At 47.1% G+C, this 19,419-nt stretch overlaps 6 protein-coding genes across 6 annotated transcripts; 2 read left to right on the top strand and 4 right to left on the bottom strand.

Annotated features, from left to right (window-relative positions):
- Positions 1–231: 231 nt before the first annotated feature.
- On the bottom strand, positions 232–1,417 carry PGRI_034800 (uncharacterized protein; the record flags this gene model as incomplete). Its single annotated transcript, XM_040791193.1, has 3 exons — positions 232–603; positions 660–1,040; positions 1,100–1,417. 3 exons carry the CDS (start codon positions 1,415–1,417, stop codon positions 232–234), a joined length of 1,071 nt encoding a protein of 356 aa, XP_040645270.1.
- A 516-nt stretch (positions 1,418–1,933) lies between these two features.
- On the top strand, positions 1,934–3,998 carry PGRI_034790 (Zn(II)2Cys6 transcription factor domain-containing protein; the record flags this gene model as incomplete). The annotated part of the gene is made up of 7 exons (XM_040791192.1): positions 1,934–1,953; positions 2,004–2,017; positions 2,067–2,081; positions 2,134–2,283; positions 2,383–2,771; positions 2,818–3,124; positions 3,181–3,998. 7 exons carry the CDS (start codon positions 1,934–1,936, stop codon positions 3,996–3,998), a joined length of 1,713 nt encoding a protein of 570 aa, XP_040645269.1.
- A 377-nt stretch (positions 3,999–4,375) lies between these two features.
- On the bottom strand, positions 4,376–5,335 carry PGRI_034780 (uncharacterized protein; the record flags this gene model as incomplete). Its single annotated transcript, XM_040791191.1, has 1 exon — positions 4,376–5,335. The coding sequence occupies one exon, from the start codon at positions 5,333–5,335 to the stop codon at positions 4,376–4,378; it is 960 nt and encodes a 319-aa protein (XP_040645268.1).
- A 639-nt stretch (positions 5,336–5,974) lies between these two features.
- PGRI_034770 (Tetratricopeptide-like helical) lies at positions 5,975–9,485 on the bottom strand (the record flags this gene model as incomplete). The annotated part of the gene is made up of 3 exons (XM_040791190.1): positions 5,975–8,225; positions 8,298–9,380; positions 9,427–9,485. 3 exons carry the CDS (start codon positions 9,483–9,485, stop codon positions 5,975–5,977), a joined length of 3,393 nt encoding a protein of 1,130 aa, XP_040645267.1.
- A 788-nt stretch (positions 9,486–10,273) lies between these two features.
- PGRI_034760 (Cytochrome P450, E-class, CYP52) lies at positions 10,274–13,814 on the top strand (the record flags this gene model as incomplete). The annotated part of the gene is made up of 8 exons (XM_040791189.1): positions 10,274–10,344; positions 10,409–11,086; positions 11,155–11,288; positions 11,356–11,631; positions 11,691–11,783; positions 12,553–12,559; positions 12,616–12,844; positions 13,065–13,814. The coding sequence occupies 8 exons, from the start codon at positions 10,274–10,276 to the stop codon at positions 13,812–13,814; spliced, it is 2,238 nt and encodes a 745-aa protein (XP_040645266.1).
- Positions 13,815–14,513: 699 nt separating this feature from the next.
- On the bottom strand, positions 14,514–19,040 carry PGRI_034750 (MFS transporter; the record flags this gene model as incomplete). Its single annotated transcript, XM_040791188.1, has 5 exons — positions 14,514–15,386; positions 15,461–16,520; positions 17,320–17,476; positions 17,532–18,454; positions 18,508–19,040. 5 exons carry the CDS (start codon positions 19,038–19,040, stop codon positions 14,514–14,516), a joined length of 3,546 nt encoding a protein of 1,181 aa, XP_040645265.1.
- Between the last annotated feature and the right edge of the window lie 379 nt (positions 19,041–19,419).

The following is a 19,419-nucleotide window of genomic DNA, read 5'->3' as shown; positions in this document are numbered from 1 at the left end:
GCGCTCCGGCTTGTTATATTACTATTATATGTCTTTATTTGCCTTTAAACTATATATTTAATATCAATGACGCTATTCCTGGCAGTTTCACCTTGTCGCTCTACCGCAATAGGTATCTCAGCCCCCGATATAGTATGGGATAGCTACAAAGCCGGACTCGGATATTCGAATTTCAAAGTAGACATAGATCTAGATTATCTGTTTCAATGTTTATTTATAGCAACCCTAAATCTAAAGTCGAGCAGCCTCAACCCGGTTCCCACTCTCATCGAAGTCGATCTTCTTTCCAGTGACCAAGCTCTCCTGCAAAGCGGCCCCAGTGCGGACCGCCTTAACAGCACCTTCAAGTGACATAGGTAGAGGAAGATTGTTCAAACAAGCAGCTGTGAACTCGTTCGCCTCCGTAACGAATGCCTCACGAAACCGGCCGTAGTAATCCGGCGGGATCTCCCGGCGCACACCAGTTGACTCAAATAGGTTGACAAGGTTCGATTGGGGCTGAGTATTGACAGCAATCTCTCCATTTGTACCAAATATCTCAGTGCAATCCATCTGACCAGCGGCCATCATCCGAGAGCAGTAAAGTTGAGCGGTTTTCTCGCCCTGAAAAGTCAGTCTATTGAAGTCGGATACCATATCCGGGAAGAGCTACAACTTACATAGAACTCAATAATCCCGACTGCGTTATCCCGATCATTATGCTTCCTCAGTTCAGGCTGCACAGCCGTGATACCAACAGCCGTGACACTCTTAACCTTGCTGTCTTCACCAAAGAACCACAATGCAAGATCGATATCGTGAATAGAACAGTCCACAAAGATACCCCCTGAGAACTCGGCATAGGCAACAAAGAACCCGCTGGGATCGAGCTTATCGCAGGTCTGCGAGCGGAATACAGACGGGGTGCCGATGTCGCCGTTTGACACGCGCGTAAAGGCGTCTCGGTATGATGCATCGAAGCGCCGCGAGAAGCCGCACATGACTTTCTGCTTGGGGTAGGATTTAATAGAGGAGCGGTATGCGTCGACGACGGTTTGAGACTGGAATAGTTAGTATTACCGCATTGGCCAGATCTTATATAGGATATCGAGCAATATACAATTTCAGGACTCGTACTGAGCGGCTTCTCACATAGAACGTGGTATCCCTGTTCAATGGCCTTGATAGCCTGTTCGGCGTGGACTGTAGTTGCACTCGCCACAACCACGGCTTGGAGGGTCGTTTCATTTGCCAACATGTCATCGAAGGAGAGGTAGGTTCGCACGCCGAACTCCTCCTTTGCGGCGTCTAGCTCGGCTTGGACGGGCGAACAGACCGCAATGAGTTCGGCGCGAGGTGTGAGGGTTGCGAAGTGTCGGGCATGACGCATTCCCATGCGGCCAATGCCGGCGACGGCTACTTGAAGCTTTTCGGACATGTTGGAGATAAGAGGTAGTGATGGGTTTTGAGGATGGAGGCAATTGGGATTTGTGTTTGGGGTAATTGGTCTTCTTTATAGCTTGTAGTCTATACATTGCGGGGTGTTGCTGTCTTTGGGGATTTCGCGGGGAGGACTGGGTGCAGCTGTACGCAGCCATACCTGGAGTCGATCACGCCCAATCGGGTGGGCTTCGGCGACACTTACTTCGGCTTTTTGCGCCTCGAAATTCCCAACCTTGACCCTGGTGGACTTTCATGCTGCATTTTTAAATTAATTCAGTAAGACTATTTGCTGTTTCAATTTAAAAATTGAAACATTCAATTTTTGGGGAAAAAAGGAGCGGACATTGTCTAAACGGGGTGTTTTGGATCACCGACATGAAGACCATAGTCAAACTCAAAAAGGAAACTCGGGGTAACTCCAGCTTTCCCCGCATTTTCACCTCTAAAGCTCGCCGAGAGTTGCCTCCCTTGAGTCCCTCCTTCAACTTCTTTGTCCTTAAAATATTATACAATGCGCAAAACAGTCCCCTGGTAAGTCTCCACTTAGACACCCAGCACCAATTACTAAAAGAATCGATCAGTCAGGGATGCCGCAGTAAGTGTCTACAATCTACAGAACAGTCAATTACTAAACGGGTGGATAGATCGGCATGTGAAATGTAAGGGCTACTGGATAAAAGAAATTCCTAGATTATTATTAACTGGGAATAGGCGATGAAAAGAAACCGACATGTACCCGGTGCAAGCGGTCGGGCTCCTCGTGTGTCTGGCCGACTGTCCCGTTGGGGTTCCGTCATGGCTCAAGTGCCCGATATGACGCCGATTTTGCCGATGATCAGGTCTGGGTGCCGATCGCTTCGGGTGGGTAACTATTGAATGTTTCAAAGCCATCCGATATTGGGCTTCCATCGTGTTGGCGGGATCTAGGATCTCCGATCATGAATAACTGACAACTGATAGACTATAAATATGTCGATGAAACGGCCGATGTTGCCCGGGAGTACTCGTTGGAGCTGGATGAAGTCACTCCATGGGAGTTAGAGCCGTATGATGTTTCTGCGACAGAGAATGTCACGAAGGAGCCTGGTATCGCGAACGACACAGGGTCATATTCATCGGGTCACTGGGTTCCACAGCAGACCGAAAGAACCCCATCAGACCTTCATCTATCACCCAACAGCTACTCTATCTCCCCGGTATCTGTGCAGGCTCAGCTTTCTCAGATTTCCCCTGGCAGTCATACACTACCTACTTCACATAACGTCCTCGCCACGGAGACTGGGTTGGCCAATTTAAATGAGCATGAAGCGTGTTTGATGCGCTACTTTGTAGTGGAGCTTGGTCATTGGGTATGCAATCAAGCTGAGCACGTTGTGGTCTAGCTAACTAGTATAGTTTGATATATGTGATGGACAAAGACATTTTGCGTGTACCGTCCCAGTACGAGCACTGACATGTCCACCTTTACTCAACGCCATCTTCACCGTCTCAGCAAGGCACTTGATTAAATCGAAAAAATACTATGTCGGCAATCAAGTGAGATACGGGGGCAAATACCTACCGGGCCTAACATCAGCGACCGCCATTGAGTACCACAATCGATGCATTTCATACTTCGTCTCTCTAGACCACTCCCTCGAAGCCGAGGATGAAAGTCTTCTAGCAGCAGCCGTCATCCTACGATTCTACGAGGAAGTAGACCGTCAGTAACACCCCACACCCACACCTATGACTCTCCAGAGCTGACTATCCCTGTAGTCCCCTCAATGGGCGAAGACACCGAGTCCGGCCTCCGCGGAATCCAGGTCTTCCTGGACGCCCAAGCCATCCCAGCAGTATCAGGAACGGGTCTTCGACACGCAGCGTACTGGGTCGCCATCCGCCAAGAAATCATCACAGCCTTCTCCAAACAACGCCCCTTCCGCCTCCCCCTCGGCCCCTGCGAACCATATCGCAGTTTTGAGCCCGCAGACGACTACATCTGGGCCGACCGAATCGTCATCCACTGCGCAGACGTCCTCCAATTCTGCTTCGGCTCAGAAGAAAAGCCCCAACCCCACGACCAACCGTTCCCATCCTCAGAATCCCGAATCGCCCGCTACGATGCCCTAATCGCCTTCGAATCCCTCTGGGAAGAACTCGGTCCCGCCTCCTTCAACCCGGTGTACGCCCGCGACCCGGATCCCGCACGCGGCGAGGTCTTCCCGGAACTATGGTACTTGAACAACTGCCACGTCGCGGGGCTGCAGCATCTCGAGCTAGCGCGGATCTTGCTGGCAGTTTATAATCCGCGATTACCGCGGCTCGGGCCTGGGCAGAGGGCTGCGATGCGTAGTGTCGATAAGCAGGTGAGGAGTATTGTGTTGAGACTTTGTGGGATTGCGATGTCGAATTTGCATACTCCGCCTGGGCTGGTTACCACCAGTGCTGCTATTGGGATGTGTGGGGATCGGTTTGTTGAGAGGGTGGAGCAGGAGGCGCTTTTCGGGGCTCTTGTAAAATTGGAGGACGAGTACGGGTATCCTACCCATAATGTCCGAGCGCAGTTGGAGGATGCTTGGGGGTGGAATGGTTAGGGTGATTTATTGTACTAATTTATAGTTGATAAAGTACTACATATTGATCTAGTCAATGAGTGCAGAGAAAACAACGTGAGCCTCTATGGAAGTTTATATATTTTTCATGTTTGGCCGTTGCTAGGCTGGTACTACACGCTGCTTACCTATAGTATCAACTACTGTTATCGAGGGTAATAAAACAAGATATATTGACTTGTTTTGATTACCTTCTCGTCAAATGCTCACGGCGGGTCAAGTCGAACGTTGTAATGGATATAGACGTTAGTTAACCCGCTCAATTGCTACAAAGCCCTAAATCTAGCAATTTATGTGGACAACTAAATAACACAAGACAATGGGCAATTTAGATAATCCATCTCCGAGCCCTAGGATACTCACAGATAGGATGTTCCACCGTCGAAGACATCTTTATATTTTACCAAAACATCTTGGAACGACAGAGGCTTACGTCCGGTGAGGGTTTCGACAGTGTCACTGGTCTTGGCCATGTAGCCTCTGGCTACCATTTCACCACAGCATAGAAGATCCTCAATACAGAGCTTCATTGGGATCTGAGAAAAGTCACCCAAAACTGTGGTGGGCAGTCCGCGTTGCAGCCAATAATCCTTCAATTCCTGATCTGAGACGGTGACAATTTGTCCTTGATCTTTAACATTGCTGCAGATCCACTGGAACATCTGTTCATCTGTCACAGTCTCGGGACCCGTCACATTGTAGACAGTGTTTGGTTTTCCACGGCCCAAAAGGAGAGCAGATAATACTCTACCACAATCTTCGCGCGCGACGTAGGCACCAGGCACTCCGCCAGAGTTAGATAACCAGCGGTTTCCGCAGAATTTCCACGATGGAGCGAAGAGGTTGGGAATGTTGTCTATGTAAAGAAAGTCGCGCTGGATATTGTATTCCAGCCCAGAGGCACGGATAAGAGCCTCAACTAGTTTGTGGTCTCGAGGCAAGAAAGGCATTTCGTCAATTGGTGCTGGGTCATCGGCACCCACAAAGGAAGTGTAGCAGATTCGACGCACACCGCAGAATTTGGCAGCGTCAATGACATTTTGTGCTTGTTGATGACGGCGACCAAATGCCCACGTCGATATCAATGTCACAGCTTCAGCACCAACAAACACTCTCTGGAGACTGCTCACATCATCGTAACTGGCTGCAGATATAGTTGCTTCCTTTTCTAACCAGAAACGGCGAGTTTCGCTTGAAATTTTATCAGGGTCGGAAGTACTAAATACCAGAGTGCTACCTGGTGGAGCAATTTCCAATGCATAGGATGCTGCAATGCTGCCAAGGCTTCCACCGACGCCAGTCAAAACATATCTAGGCATTTTGAATATCAATCGAACGAAATACCTGAAATACGAGGAAAAAGATGCTTGAATGGCATACGGGGTGCAGTAGAAGATATATAACACTTTCTTCAACAGGATGGCGAAGATACCCGGCCTGATGAGGAGACATTATAACAAGTAGAAGATCCTAGCTCAATTTAGTTTTCCGGAGAACCTGTTCACAATGTTAGTAGATGCTATGGCATACTATCAACAGCCAATTTTTTTGTAGACCACTTTAGTAAAGCCAGTGTGTGTAACGCCAACAACCTGTTCCCCTTGCTGGTAATCCCGGTTTCCTTGTTATTCTCCCAACTTTATCTTCTCCCTAAAATTATACGATAATAATTCGCATGGGCCTGATATGTCCCTAGCAACTGCTAGTTTTGATCCCTAATTGTGTGACGAAAAATCCTTGAGTTACTTAACTATAACAGTCAGTTAGCTAGAAGATATATCCGTGACATATCCCTACACGTCATTCACGACCGTGCCTCAGCATGATGTAGCGACTTGAGCCAATTAGAAAGGTATAGCCATCAAAACTCAGAGGGTAGAGATGTTATTGATGTCAAAAATGCTAAGCCTCAACCACGAGAAGAAAACTCTAAGGTAACATATTCAGATTGGTCTGAGCTAGACTTTGGTAGTTTTGGATGATGAAATCATAGTAGGATGAGGCGTGTCGCCCAATTTGGATATTGCAGCCTGTCGCGCCTTTGCCTGAATTGTCCGAGGGCTTTCAGCTCCAAATAATGTGGAAATTCCCTCAATCGCCTCTTCGGATAGCTCTTCTGATTTGTGTAACTTCCCCATTTTCATCAAAACCTCTGCGAGTTCCATCTTTGCCGAGAAGACGTCTGGATGCTTTGGACCTAAAGCCTTAGACTCCGTTTCAATAAGTTCAGTTAGAATAATTTCCGCTTTGTGAAATTGGTTTGAAAGTAGATAGGCTCGTGACAAATTAAAAATTGTCATTGTTGTGCCAATGTGAGTAACTCCCAGGGTTCGCGTGGCGATTTCACGCGTCGGAATCAATAGCGCTATTGCGTCCTCCGGGTAGCCTTGGGCGCAATATACCTTGGCTAGATCGTTGATGGACCATAGAGTATGAGCATGCTCATTACCAAGTAGTCGTTTCCTGCAATCAAGAACAAATGATACTAGTTTTTCGGCCTCCTCAATCTCCTTGAGTGCCAAGCAAGCCATGCCTAGGTCCTGCATTGTCTCGAGGGTGTCCAAATTTGTTGCACCAAACAGCTTCGCTCTCCCCTCCCATGCGCGCAGAAGTAGGTCCTGTGCTTTCTTCAGGTCCGCCAGATGCAAACGGGTTCGACCAAAGCTATGCATAGCACTGAGCGTGTAGGGATGGTCTGGCCCCATTATTTGCGCCAATCCCTCGTATGATTCTTGCGCCAGTTTGTCGGCTTTCGCGATAGAACCGCACAACCAAAGTGTACGACTCAAGCTGTCCATAGCTTGAAGCGTCCTTGGGTCAAAGGGGCCCAATTTCCCCTTGCTGAGTTCCCAAATTGAAGTTTGAAGCCTTAAAGCTTTTCCTGCTTGGCTTGAATTCCAGTAGCTCCGAGCAAGCACCGTCATCGCATCTAGGGCCTCAAAGCTGTCTTTCCCAAGTACATCGCCCTGTGCCTGGAGAATTCTTTCTTGTATGGCAGCGGCATCGTTCCATCGACCTCCTTCCGCGTAGACGGTGGCAAAACGCTTGAATTGGCCCATCTTTGAATTGTTAAACTCTAGACCTTTGCGGGAATCGGAGTAGTCAACCCTCAAACAAGAATCTATATGTGGCACTAGACACCGTCGGTAGACGAGTTCTGAGTCTTCAGATATTGTTGTGATCGACTCAGCCAATACCCGGGATGCAATGTTGCCCCAAATCTTTTGGGCCTTTGCTTGCAGTCGTTCTCGCGCCCAAAATTGAACCATTGGATGCATTGAATAGCTTCCGAGATTGACATTTTGCAAAATTAAAGAATACGACCAAAGTAGGTGAATTGCCTTACGGAAGCGGAGTCTGTCCCAAGAATTTTCAGTTTGGGAGAAAATACGAGGCAGCCGTCCCTCGGCAAACCTTGTAAACCAACCTCCATATTCACTTGAAAGCGTAACTATATCTCCCGGAATTTGTGTGATCCTGTCAGCGAGGCTTCTGAGAGTATCAAGCTTTCCATGGCTAAGAAACCCTTCCCAGGCCTTCTCAAAAAGCGTGCCTGGTATTTGATCAAAGTGGAGAAATGCCATGACGTGGAGTATCTCAATTGCCTCCTTCGCTTCATCTGTTGTGAGGCTTCGTATCTTGTTATAGGAGACTTCAAATGTTGTGAAGACCGTATGTTCATATGAGCCTTGACCTTGCTGGATCCTATTGAGGAAAAGCTTCTTCTTATAGGAATTGAAGACATTCAGGTAGTCCTCCAAAGAACATATATTCTGACGAATGGAGGCACCCGCCTGTATCAAAGCGAGTGGTAGACAACCCAATGCTTGCACAATGGGACGAGCGGTGGCTCTTGCGTCGGAATCATAAAGGTCGTTCACCATGGCAGACCTTAGAAGTAGAGTTATCGAATCTTCCTCCTCCAGGTTTGCAAACTCCTCAAACCCAATAGTTGCATGAACTTTGCAGTCAGGGTTTCGGGAAGTTACTAAAATATTCCCCTTAGGACCCAAAGGAAAGTACCTAGCGTAGTCAAAGTCTGCATCATCTGCATTGTCAATGACCAATAGCCAAGGCATGTCCTGCGTTGACAACCAGTAAAGGCCAGACTCCAACTTCTCCTCCACCTTGCCAATACGAGCAAGACCCGAAAAGGCCTGCTCAGCGGCTTTTGGGTTACTTGCATCAACCCAAAAGACCCCCCAGAACCTAATGAATATATTAGCATTTTCAATATAATTATTTCAAGCGATTTGCTTGCTGTGAGGAAATTAATCTTACTTGTCTCGATTATCTGAAGCGAATTTCAAGCAAAACTGCGTCTTTCCAGATCCCCCCAAACCGTACAACACAAAACGTTTTTGGCGTATATTAGGCGCCAGTAGCTTTTCTTGGAGTCCCTGGGCAAGCCTCTCTCTTCCTGTGTAATTATCGCTTACGGCGAGCGGGACGAGGAAATGTTGATTCCGGGAGTGTGCGGTAGGCTCGAGTTTGAAACTGACAGGTTTATTGTCGTGATGTATGTCAAATGCCAGGATCTCCGTGGCTTCATGTTCCCTTCGCGCAGCAAGAAAGGAATGAGATTCTCGGTGGCGCGAAGCTATTAATGGGCCCGCTAGTTTAATAAACCTGTGGAGGATCCCACATGTTAACTTGTAGCCAGGCTGGTCACGGTCGCCAAATTTGCACATCTGTGAATGGGTTGCAGGAAGTCCAGAGCGCCCGGTATCATCCCATGGCGGGGCCGCTGAAGAGTAACTGACAATGTGACCTGAGCCAATAGACCGCGATGTCTCAAGTGTTTCCCAGAAGTTGTGAACGTAGAAATTCTTCAAAAGAGGAGAAAATTGCTGGGAGATAGTCTGGAGAGTTTCAGATCTCTTCTCCATCGACGCGATAAGATGGCTTCGATCCTTGAGAACACCCTTCAAGCCCTTCGCCAGAAGAGACCATCTGGCCTTCTCTATACCTTCATGAGGAGTGCCGAAGAATATCAAGCCGAAAGTAGACGTAAAAACTGAATGCAAGTGCGTCATCTTCGCAGAAGTGCAAGTAGAGGCGTAGATAAGCGCTTTCTTGACAATCAATCCACCAAGACCATGGCATAGGAAAATTATCGGTCGCTGGATAGAATCATCATGCTCTCTTTCGGCGTTGAGCTCTTCAACAAGCGTTTGAGCGTGATGCGATATCCGATCGGCCGAACTGCTACTGAAGAACGAGGTAGCATCGGCTTTATAATTTATAGTGAAGATACGAGCCTTGAACCCTTCGTTAGGGAGCAGGTCATGCAACCAAAAACACCCATTGCTATGAGTCCAAGCCGTCGTTCCATTTTCATCTAACCCATGGACGGCAACAATACTGCTCAATTAGGTTGATTCGCAATCCTCGGCGTTTGAGAGCTTACTCCACACATAGATCGTCCTTCCCGTCAGTGGATACTGGGAAAATTGTTTCTATGGTCATTGAGACCACAGTCCAGTTTGGAGATTACTGGATCTCACAAACACACCGAAAAAGATTAGAACAAGTAGGAAAACTCATATATCTGATAAATCGATCGAGAAGAGGGGTTGTCTCGGCCAAACCCCGGGTTAAACGGAGTCCGTAGACTCTCTGTTTCAAAATAGCTGCTAGTTGCTAGTGCACAAAAGTACAAAAACTACAGGGCCAAACCAAGCCAAGGATGGTTAGTCTTGACCCAAGCTGATTTCTAAGCCCAACCAATCTACATTCTGATACGCGGAAGTGCTCGCATCCCATGCTAGTTAATGCGGGCCACATCACACGGCGGCAATGCATCACACTGAAATAATACCATTGTCTAGCGCCGGACCTAAAAACGCTCTCAACTCCGTGCACTTAACCCAGCCCCTTAATTCAGCCATTCAGAATAGTTTCATATTTTATTACATCGCTCTCTTTATATTTTGTTTTTTTTTTTGAAAAAATAATCAACATTTCCGACGAGGGCACATTGTAGATGTCACCACTTATTCTATTAACACTCTTCGGAGGCATCATATGGCTCGTTTATCAACGCATTCAAGCTTATGCCTTGTACAAGGTTTGCACTTTCCCCATACAATTGAATCGTGATCATACTGATAAAACTAACATTTCTTTACCTATAGTCAGATCAGAATTTCGGTGCCCAGCATGGTTGTGGTCGGGCTCCGAGACTTCGAAATTGGTGGCCGCTAGGCATCGATCGTCTGATCCAAATTTGGACAGCCGATTATGAACAAAGGCTAATGGATTTGTTTGATTTCCATTTTACAGACGTTGGTACCACATTAGAACAAAAGTTCTTGGGTACAATCGCGTATGGAACGACCGAGCCAAAGAATTTAGAGGCCATGATGAGTTCTAAACTTGATGGTAGGAAGCCACCACCTTGAGCTCCCGATCCAATATGTAAAAGCCAAAAACCTGATTATTCAAAAAGATTTCAACTTTGGACTTCGTCGTCAGATTTTCTTCCCTCTGCTTGGAGACGGCATTTTCACCCAGGAAGGGGCTTCCTGGAAGCATTCGCGAGAGCTCCTTCGTCCACAGTTCGCAAAGCAGCAATACCGAGATATGGACATTTTCCGGCCCCACGTCGACAACCTGCTCGATCACATACGCGCTAATCAGGGCGAAATCGATCTTCAGCCATTGTTCTTTAATCTCACCCTGGACACGACCACGGAGCTTCTTTTTGGGAAGTCCGTTGATAGCCTTAAAGAGACCGGTAACTCACGAGGGGCAAAATTCGCGAATGAATTTGATGTTGCTCAAAACTACGTTATTCAGCGGTTTCGTCTGTTGGACCTGTACTGGTTGATCGGTGGTCGGAAATTCCAACGATCGTGTGCTGCTGTCCATGAGTTTGTGGATGGAATTATCGAGGAGCGAAGTCAGAAGTCAGAGGAAGACACAGCAAAAAATGACCGTTACTTGTTCTTCGATGCTATTGCAAAGGATCCGAAGCATTCAAGCGATAGGAAAGCTCTGAGAGCCCAACTGGTCAATATGTTGCTCGCTGGCAGAGACACAACCGCGTGCCTTCTAAGTTGGACATTGTGAGTAAAGCTCCTCTTTTCTTTAGACCATGTTAAATTATTCTCTAACGGCCTTTATTTAATCCTAGCTTTCTTCTAGCTCAGCATCCCAATGTTCTAGCTAAGCTGAAAGCAGAAATTACCTCAGTGGTGGGATCTAGGACAGAGATCGATCGACAAGACATCAACAAAATGACATACCTTGCAAAGGTTTTGAAAGAGAGTAAGGCCTGCCTTCCGCTTTTAGTCAAGACTTGATGGTATCATGGCTAATCTTACGTTGCTAATAGCCCTTCGACTTTATCCCTCCGTGCCTGTCAACACGCGGACTGCTCGAAGAACAACCTTCCTCCCAACGGGTGGTGGTCCCGACGGGACTGCACCGGTACTTATACGTAAAGGCGAGAATGTAGCATTCTGTGTGTACTCAATGCATCGCCGAAAGGACTTATATGGAGAAGATGCGGAAGAGTTTCGCCCAGAACGCTGGGACGAAGATTTGCCCGAATATACGAAAACATGGGGTTATTTACCCTTTAGTGGGGGTCCTCGAATCTGCCTAGGGCGTAAGTGAACTTCAATCTTTTTATCTATCGATGAATTACTAATTATCTTGGACCGGTAGAGGAATTCGCTCTTATTGAAGCATCTTACACTACAGCTCGAATTCTGCAAGAGTATTCCGGTATTCACCTAATATCCAAAAAGGACCAACAACGTACGTGGACTGGTTGGTCCACCCATCAGACGGAAGGAATTGAGAAGATCACCCAGCAAAGGCAGAAGGTGACATTAGTGCTATCATTAGGGGAGGGTTGCAAGGTGTCATTGACCCGCTAGATTCCAGAGTCATTGAAATAAAGTCTGCTCGAAAACTCAAACCAGACAGTTCCTAAATTATGGTTGAGGGTCCTGAATTTAAGTACATATACATAAAAAATGGATCAAGCCTTCGTCCTCATCACGGAACTTACTCGCAGACCCTATCCATATGCACCTCGGGTGCCTAAAATCTGACACGCCAAGCAGCTAGGTGAGATTACGCATATTTCAATAAATATATATAGAATTACTCCGTACGCGCCGTGCATTTATTAGATGCAGGACGGAACTATTTATAGATAGCAAATGAACGAAAAGAATCCAAACAAATGCGTTGACTGATCTGGCTTTTGTGACGATCGTTACTTGTTCTAAAGACCCCTAGGTCAACAAAAGTACAGTGCAGATTGCTTTGAGGAGAGATTTAAACAAGGCACAAAGGCATTCTAAGGCAGCAATGCATATTTCAATTGAAACAGAACAGACACCATTCTACCCCTCCGCAGAAGATCTTATAACCAAGCCCCAACCGTCATTTCTGCCAAGTCCTATTATAACATCTTATCATACGAAACTTTGAATTTCTATATCCTTAGACATGCCTCGAACGGGCTCATTCCATAATGGCATTATTGAATTATTCAGACCTACCCAACACCCTATAGATATTGAGTACGTACTGGCCTCTAGACAAATTGTAATACTAGCTGACCATTTGATTCGAATAGTATCGTCGCTGTTCATGGTCTGTCCGGTGACGCTCGACGAACATGGACCCATGAAGCTTCAAAAGTGTGCTGGCTTAGCGACCTTCTTCCCAACTACATCAAGAATGCCCGGGTCCTCTCGTGGGGGTATAACGCCAACACAAATTCTTTGGGCGGCAAGGCAACAAGCTCAGACCGGATCCTACAGCATGCTGGGACACTTATTGAGGAGCTTCAAAATGACAGAGAGGTAAGTAGTGATGTACACTGTAAACAAAATTCGTGCCGGATTTTTATTTTCAAACCGTGCTGCCATGACTGCCTTGGACTGGGATGGAGTGTGCCTCCAAGTTACAAGTAACACATAATGTGACATTTCCATTATCCTTTCTTGTCGATATTTCACCTTGGTTTTGAGTTCATGTGCTTTGTATCTGAGAGACAACGAATTACTTAGCTAACATGACTAGTTCGAGGATGCCACCGAGCGACCCATCATTTTCGTATGTCATTCTTTGGGAGGTATCATAGTCAAAAGAGCCCTCACACTATCCCAAGCTCGCACATCAGCGAAGAGCGCCCGACTTCACATGATTTATACATGCACATACGGCATTTTATTTTTCGGAACTCCCCACAACGGCTCTAGCAAAGCACGCCAACTCGACACCATCCACAAGCTAGCGTCCTTTATAGTTCCCAAAAGGGTCGCTCGCTTCGAAACAAATCTAGTCACTGGAATCGAGGATGACTCGGAAACAATTCAAAACATCGCCCAGGACTTTTCTCCATTGATGTCACGGTATCATATAATGTTTCTGTGGGAGCAGTTGCGCACCGATATGAAATATACGATGGATTATATCGTGGATCGCGAGAGTGCCGCACCAATAGTGGATGGAACGGACAGATGTGGTATTGCCGCGGATCATCGGGGCATTTGCAAATTTGAGAATGTCGACTCTCCGGGTTTCAAGGTTGTTATTGTCGCTCTCAGGCGATACTGCATGGCTGCGCCAGCAAGGATCAAGGAAAGGCTTATGGAGAGTGCGAACTCTTTGAGCGAGAAAAGAAGATACGAAGCTCTGGAGCTGGTTGGGGAGTCACCAATATTGCCTATATCTCCTGTCTCGAATGTTTCTTCTTTTTCGGATGGAGCTACCTTGTCGGATACAATACATCGGCTGAGAATGAAGAGAGACGCCAAGGAGTTATCTTAGCATCCCTATTTACATGATTTTAATTTTGCTGCACGTTGGAGGTTCTCAATTGAATCAATCTTGTGACAATAGACTCTCATGTCGCTTTCTGGATTGATGAAATGAGTCCTCCTACCGTTGGCGATTGGGTCAACTCAACATATGAGGTCAATCGCCCACAAGGTCAGCCGACAGGAAACTGGATTGGCGTGGCAAGTTGAGGGATGCGAAATAGAAAGAGAAGTAAGGAAAAGTAAAGCAGGCATATGCATTCCAAGTACCAAGTGTATGATAGGCGCTAGCGAATATATATTTCTAGAATGATCTAGATCAAATTAAGCTTTTCCGGCAGTTTTTGGCGTCCGCCTATAAAGCCAAGAAGGCATGTCTTATATCGCAATCATCTGCCGAAGTTGTGGGTACTATTTAATCAATGCCATGACGATCCGCTAATGAGATTTACCGAATGATTTGCATGTGTGGGTCTAATATCGACTCTCAATATGCGAGATATAGGCCGTTGATTCGACCGATCTATCCTTGAAATGTTCAACAGCACCAATTTGGTTACTAGGTTGTTGTGTGCAATCATTATCATTTTTATTCGCCGAGCGTTGCTCATATCTTGATGTAGCCCTTCTCCATCGACCCAACCCAGCCAAACGATCCAATTGTTTGGAAAATAGAAATATATACAGTGAAAGAAATGCGACAACAATGTCAGGTATTTGCCGCAGACGTGTCCATGAAAGACATTACCACATTTTCATTCTCGGCATTAAGGTCAAAAACCTCAGGCCAGAGATTGCTATGGTCCCAGCTCAGGTACTCCCACATGTACTGAGATGAAAGTGTTTCAAAGGAAGTAGCAGTCCAGTCGGCAACGCGATCGCGGGCAATCTGTTGGCCTGTGTTGAAAGCATTCGGAGGAGGGAAAATTTGGGGCTCGAGATTATCTCCACTTGTATCAAGCGCCTCTGCGCTAGGACCATGAAGGTTAGCCTCGAGAATGCCAGAAACGACCTCAAGGGAGCGTCCTGCGGTATGCCCGTAAGGTTTCAGGCGGCCAAGGGTTAACATAGCAGTTTCAACCTGCGCTGTGCAAGCAGTGGAGTCATCTTCGGCGACACCAGCGGACAAACAAATCAATGGAACCATAGTAGCCTGGAATAACATCCAAACGGCGTTCCAACCAATCATCTGATTGAGTTTGGTTGTGGAGGAGATGTCTTGGATAGAAATCGCTGCGATCTCCTGGCATTTTTGTATAGCAGTGCGCTCCTCAACTCGAATGGCCATGAACGGAATCCGTCGCATTGCGTAGTTCAGTAGGGTTGGACGATAAAGTAACATTCGATGATTGTAATATCGCCAACGCATCACAGTACGGACTGCATGTAGTGATTCGGGACAGGGTTCGTAATCCTTCAGGACCGGCGGTAGGTCATGCCACCACCGAACAAGCTGCGAGTCTAGATCGAACATATCCGTGTGCGATAAAGTTGGTAACGCAGCTAACGATTCTTGGATTTTTAAGGCGATTTTCACGAATTGGATATTTTCCGTCAACGGGAGGACATCGAAATAAGATTCCTGTCAGGGGTTAATTTAGGAGAACTTGGATGTTTCATCCGCGCAAAAAAAAAAAAGAACCAAGGGGTGCACACCTTGTCAAGCCGACTAGGCAAATTGACTGTGATGCTCGGACCAAAGTAATCCATACTTGGCCGGCCGAGCGTTTCGTGGCCCCAGGTCTCCAAACAACAAAGTGACCACCAGACGCGACGTTTGAATTCCTGGATTCCGGACTTCCTTGGGTCGAGCATAGAATGAATATCGGAAGGTTCCCGCTGCAGGCCTAGAGTAACCGCCATCCGCAGCGACGCACCCATGAGGGAGTATGCGAGATTCGGCTGACTAGAATAGTGACAGTACCATCCACCCATCAGACCTAAGGTCTGAACAACTTCAAGACTCGGATCTCCGAGAGAGCGTAAATTTAAGCGTTCCATTGAGCGTTCAAAATATGCATAGTGGGTCTTGTTATCTGCGCCTGCGGCTGTGATATTTCCCAATGCGAGAACAATGTTGAGTAGTGCAAGCCATCGATCATCCTTCCGACGGCCAAGCATGTGAGTCGTGCGAAACGCTTCTTCGTCTATGAGTGGTGCAAATGGCTGGAAGTTGAGAAAGTATGCGTCTATCATTTGATGTTCCGTAGGTGGGAGGTTAGACTGAGGTGTAGGTTGCGACTGGGGCAACGAGTCGGTTGACTGATGACCTTGTTCCTTAGACAAGGATAAATATGAGTTAACTGCTGGATGCAGGTACGCAATGACTTTCAATGCGGCCTGAGTGGATGAAACACCTAGGTAAGAGGTTGGTTGGCGAGCCGATAGGGATAATGCATTGACGTCGTCGGAGATATGTCCGACTGAATCCGAGGCACTGGCAGACTGGATTTCGTCGGGTTGCTCTTCGGGCATTGTATGTAGTGACTCTAAACCGGGCATTTCCCCTGACAATGTAGAGTCGCGGGTGTCTAGGGATGCAACAATGGATGGGTCTTGGTGCTGGGAATATTGTGATCCACTTCCGCCTGCTGTCACTAACTCCAACAGTTTATCCCTTGAGAGATTGGCAATGTGCTCGGGGGCCGTATCTGGAAACAGTCTTTCAAGGGTGCTTCTGTAGTCGGGGGACGGTACTGCCGGTTTCTCCGGCTGGCTAATTCGATCAGTTTTTGTCCTCCAACCTGGGCCCAGGTTTTATGTAAAAAGAAAAAAAAGATCTTTTACCTTTGCGATGACCGGCCTTCTGTGTAGCCACACAACTCAGGCTTCTTGTACCATCGACAGGCCTCACAGGGCTTTTCGCCATCACATTTTATTTTGCGGCGACGACATGAGGTGCATGCTCGCGGTGTGGATCCTCGCCGACTGAGTCGTTCACTTCGCCTTTTATGTTTTGGGTTGCGCAATCCCTCTTCGCTACTCGGGGTAGCTTTGAACGCAATGAACATGACTCCGAGGTATATAAGGAATAGTAAATCGCGGGAGTGAGGAGAAGAGAGTCAGGAGAAAGAAAAATGTGGGGATTGAAAAGGGATAGGTCGATCAATCGGGGGTATGCATAAAAAGCAGTCAACGCGGGGTTTGGCTCATGGGTCCTTCAGGGGAATATTCCAAAGATTTTGCGGGGAATTTGCCAAGTCCGAGATTGTCCCGGGAAAACTCCCGAGGTCCGAGTCCGAATCGATTAGGCGGAGACTAAACCTATTTAGGTAATCAATAGGCGGACCAAGTACCTCGTTTATTTTTTTTCTACCCTTGGCAGCTTTTACGCCCCATTTTATATGACACCGAACAAAATGTCAGAGCTTAACTTTTCACACTTTGCCGCACTGAAACGATCATCGTTTGATTGATATGATGGTTCCACATAAATGCCGAGACTATTCTAGATGTTTCATTATTTAACTGGCATTCACACTTCCCGTAATTGATCGTCGTGGTTATCCTCATACACGTTCACATGGTACTTCTTAAACTTCCTAGTTTGGAGTTTTGCATGAAACATCACGTCAAGCTCTTCATTACTTCGCCCTTTAGTCTCAGGGAGACGGAAGAATGCCCAAATTGCAGTGAGAAAAGCGAAAGCAAACCAGAAAAATCCTGTCTTGCCTGGTGGGTTGTTAGTAAAAACTCTAATTAATGGATTCATGAAACGATATCAAACCTTTCCAGTTCCAGGCTAGTGGGTTCATCATATATGGTTGTATGACATTTGCGACAATCTGTGTCAGGTAGTAAGAACTTCGGGCCAACACAACGGTCTTAGACCTCAGCCGGGTAGATGAGACTTCGGCCGGGATGGTCCAGCCAACGGGACCAATGGTAAGAGAAAAGGTGAGGAGCCATATAATACAAAGGATCGACTGAACCCATTTAATTGTGGACTGCCTGCTGTCAATGGCAAGGCACCCGATGATCAAAAGCCACATGCTTAAAAGGCTCATTCCCGTGATGTAAAGGGTACGGCGATCAAATTGTTTCATCAAAAACCAAGAGATGATGGTGCCACAAAAGGCGATACTAGTACCACCTAGGTTGAGTTTGTACGAATCATCAGGACTGAGACCAGCCTGCTGGAAGAAGTAGGTGGCAGAGTAGGCGAATTGGGCACCGCAAGTGATCTGCCCGACAAATGAGACACATGCAATCTCGGTTCGCCGCAGGTCAGTGCCCTTATAGCAGTCCAAATAGGAAGTGCTTTCCGTAACTTCCCGCTCGAGATCATTTGTATGAACCATCAATGCTACTAGTGGTCGTGCCTGAGGCTTCTCACTTTCTGCCATGAGACACTTTACTGTTTCTTCTGCCTCCACAAGCTTTCCCTGGCGGACCAGATACCAAGGAGACTCGGGCATAAATACGCATGCAACAATAAGGAAAGGAATCCATATCCATTGAAGAGCAAATGGAATACGCCATGCCCAGTCATCAATGCGGTGGATGAAGCTCTGCAAAACTCCTGCGGCAACGAGCTGGCCAGTTGCAAAGCACATGTTTGTATAGGCCGTTAGGTAGACACGCAAAGGCAGAGGACACACCTCCGAGGCGTACGCGGGGCCAATAGTAGCGAAGATACCCCATGGAATACTACAAGACTTTAGCGGAAGTCCGTGTAATGCAGGAAGGAAGTGATATATTACCCGCAAAGAATCTGCCCAGCAGCTTGCAGCTCGACCGACATGCCGAAAAAAGATACAAAGGCAAATGCTGCCATCAAGACAACACCTAAAGTGAAGGCCGGCCGATAGCCAAAGCGCTGAATGATGTAACCATTCAGGAGGGCACCGATGATAGATCCAGCCTGCGGCCCGCTGCTCATGGCGCTCTGCCACTTAGCCGGAATCTGATGTGTCTTCGTTGAAGGCTCTAGTGCACCAAAGCGCTTAGAGTAGCTTGGATAGGCATAAAGAGAGTTAATCAAGGCAGTGTCGTAGCCCTCCATTATAATAGACATAGAGATCACCAGGGACCAGACCACTGCCATCCGATATGATTTCAGTGCGGCCCAAACCCCGAGAGAATGTTCGTGGAAATTCGCAGCTTGCGCATCTTCTAGTGTAGCTTCCCAATACCCTTCCCGGCCGATAGTGTACTTGGGTTGTTTGACGGGATCGTGTGTGACTGCCAATTCGGGCAGGTCGTCGTGCTCGGTAGTAGGGTTCTTCTCTTCCATGTCTGCGTCCTTGTTTTGAAAAGTTTGGGCTGATGAAATGTTAGGGAGGGGTGGGAAGAAAGTCACACAGTCGCAAATTGTACCGATTATGAATGTTTCCCCATGTTTCTTACACCCGAGAGCAATTATCGATATTTAGCCTGTTTGAACGGCCTGACCTCGTATTCACATATACGGTGACAGGAAGTACTCTGGATTGGTTCATTAATGCACTTGCATCCCCACTAGTTTGAAGTTCATTGCAAAAAGATCCTGATTAGCCTTAAGGCCTGCACTAAAGCACGTACGGATGATCCGGTGATGATGCCGAGGCCAATCATGAACTCCCGTTCAGGGTCCCCGGAAAACCCCACCCCCGCATAGTTACCAATCTAGGGCT

This window comes from Penicillium griseofulvum (assembly GCF_001561935.1).
Source record: "Penicillium griseofulvum strain PG3 chromosome Unknown contig_86, whole genome shotgun sequence".
NCBI classification, from domain to species: Eukaryota; Fungi; Ascomycota; class Eurotiomycetes; order Eurotiales; family Aspergillaceae; genus Penicillium; species Penicillium griseofulvum.
The sequence above is the reverse complement of the archived record's forward strand: the minus strand, read 5'-3'. Positions and strand labels throughout refer to the sequence as shown.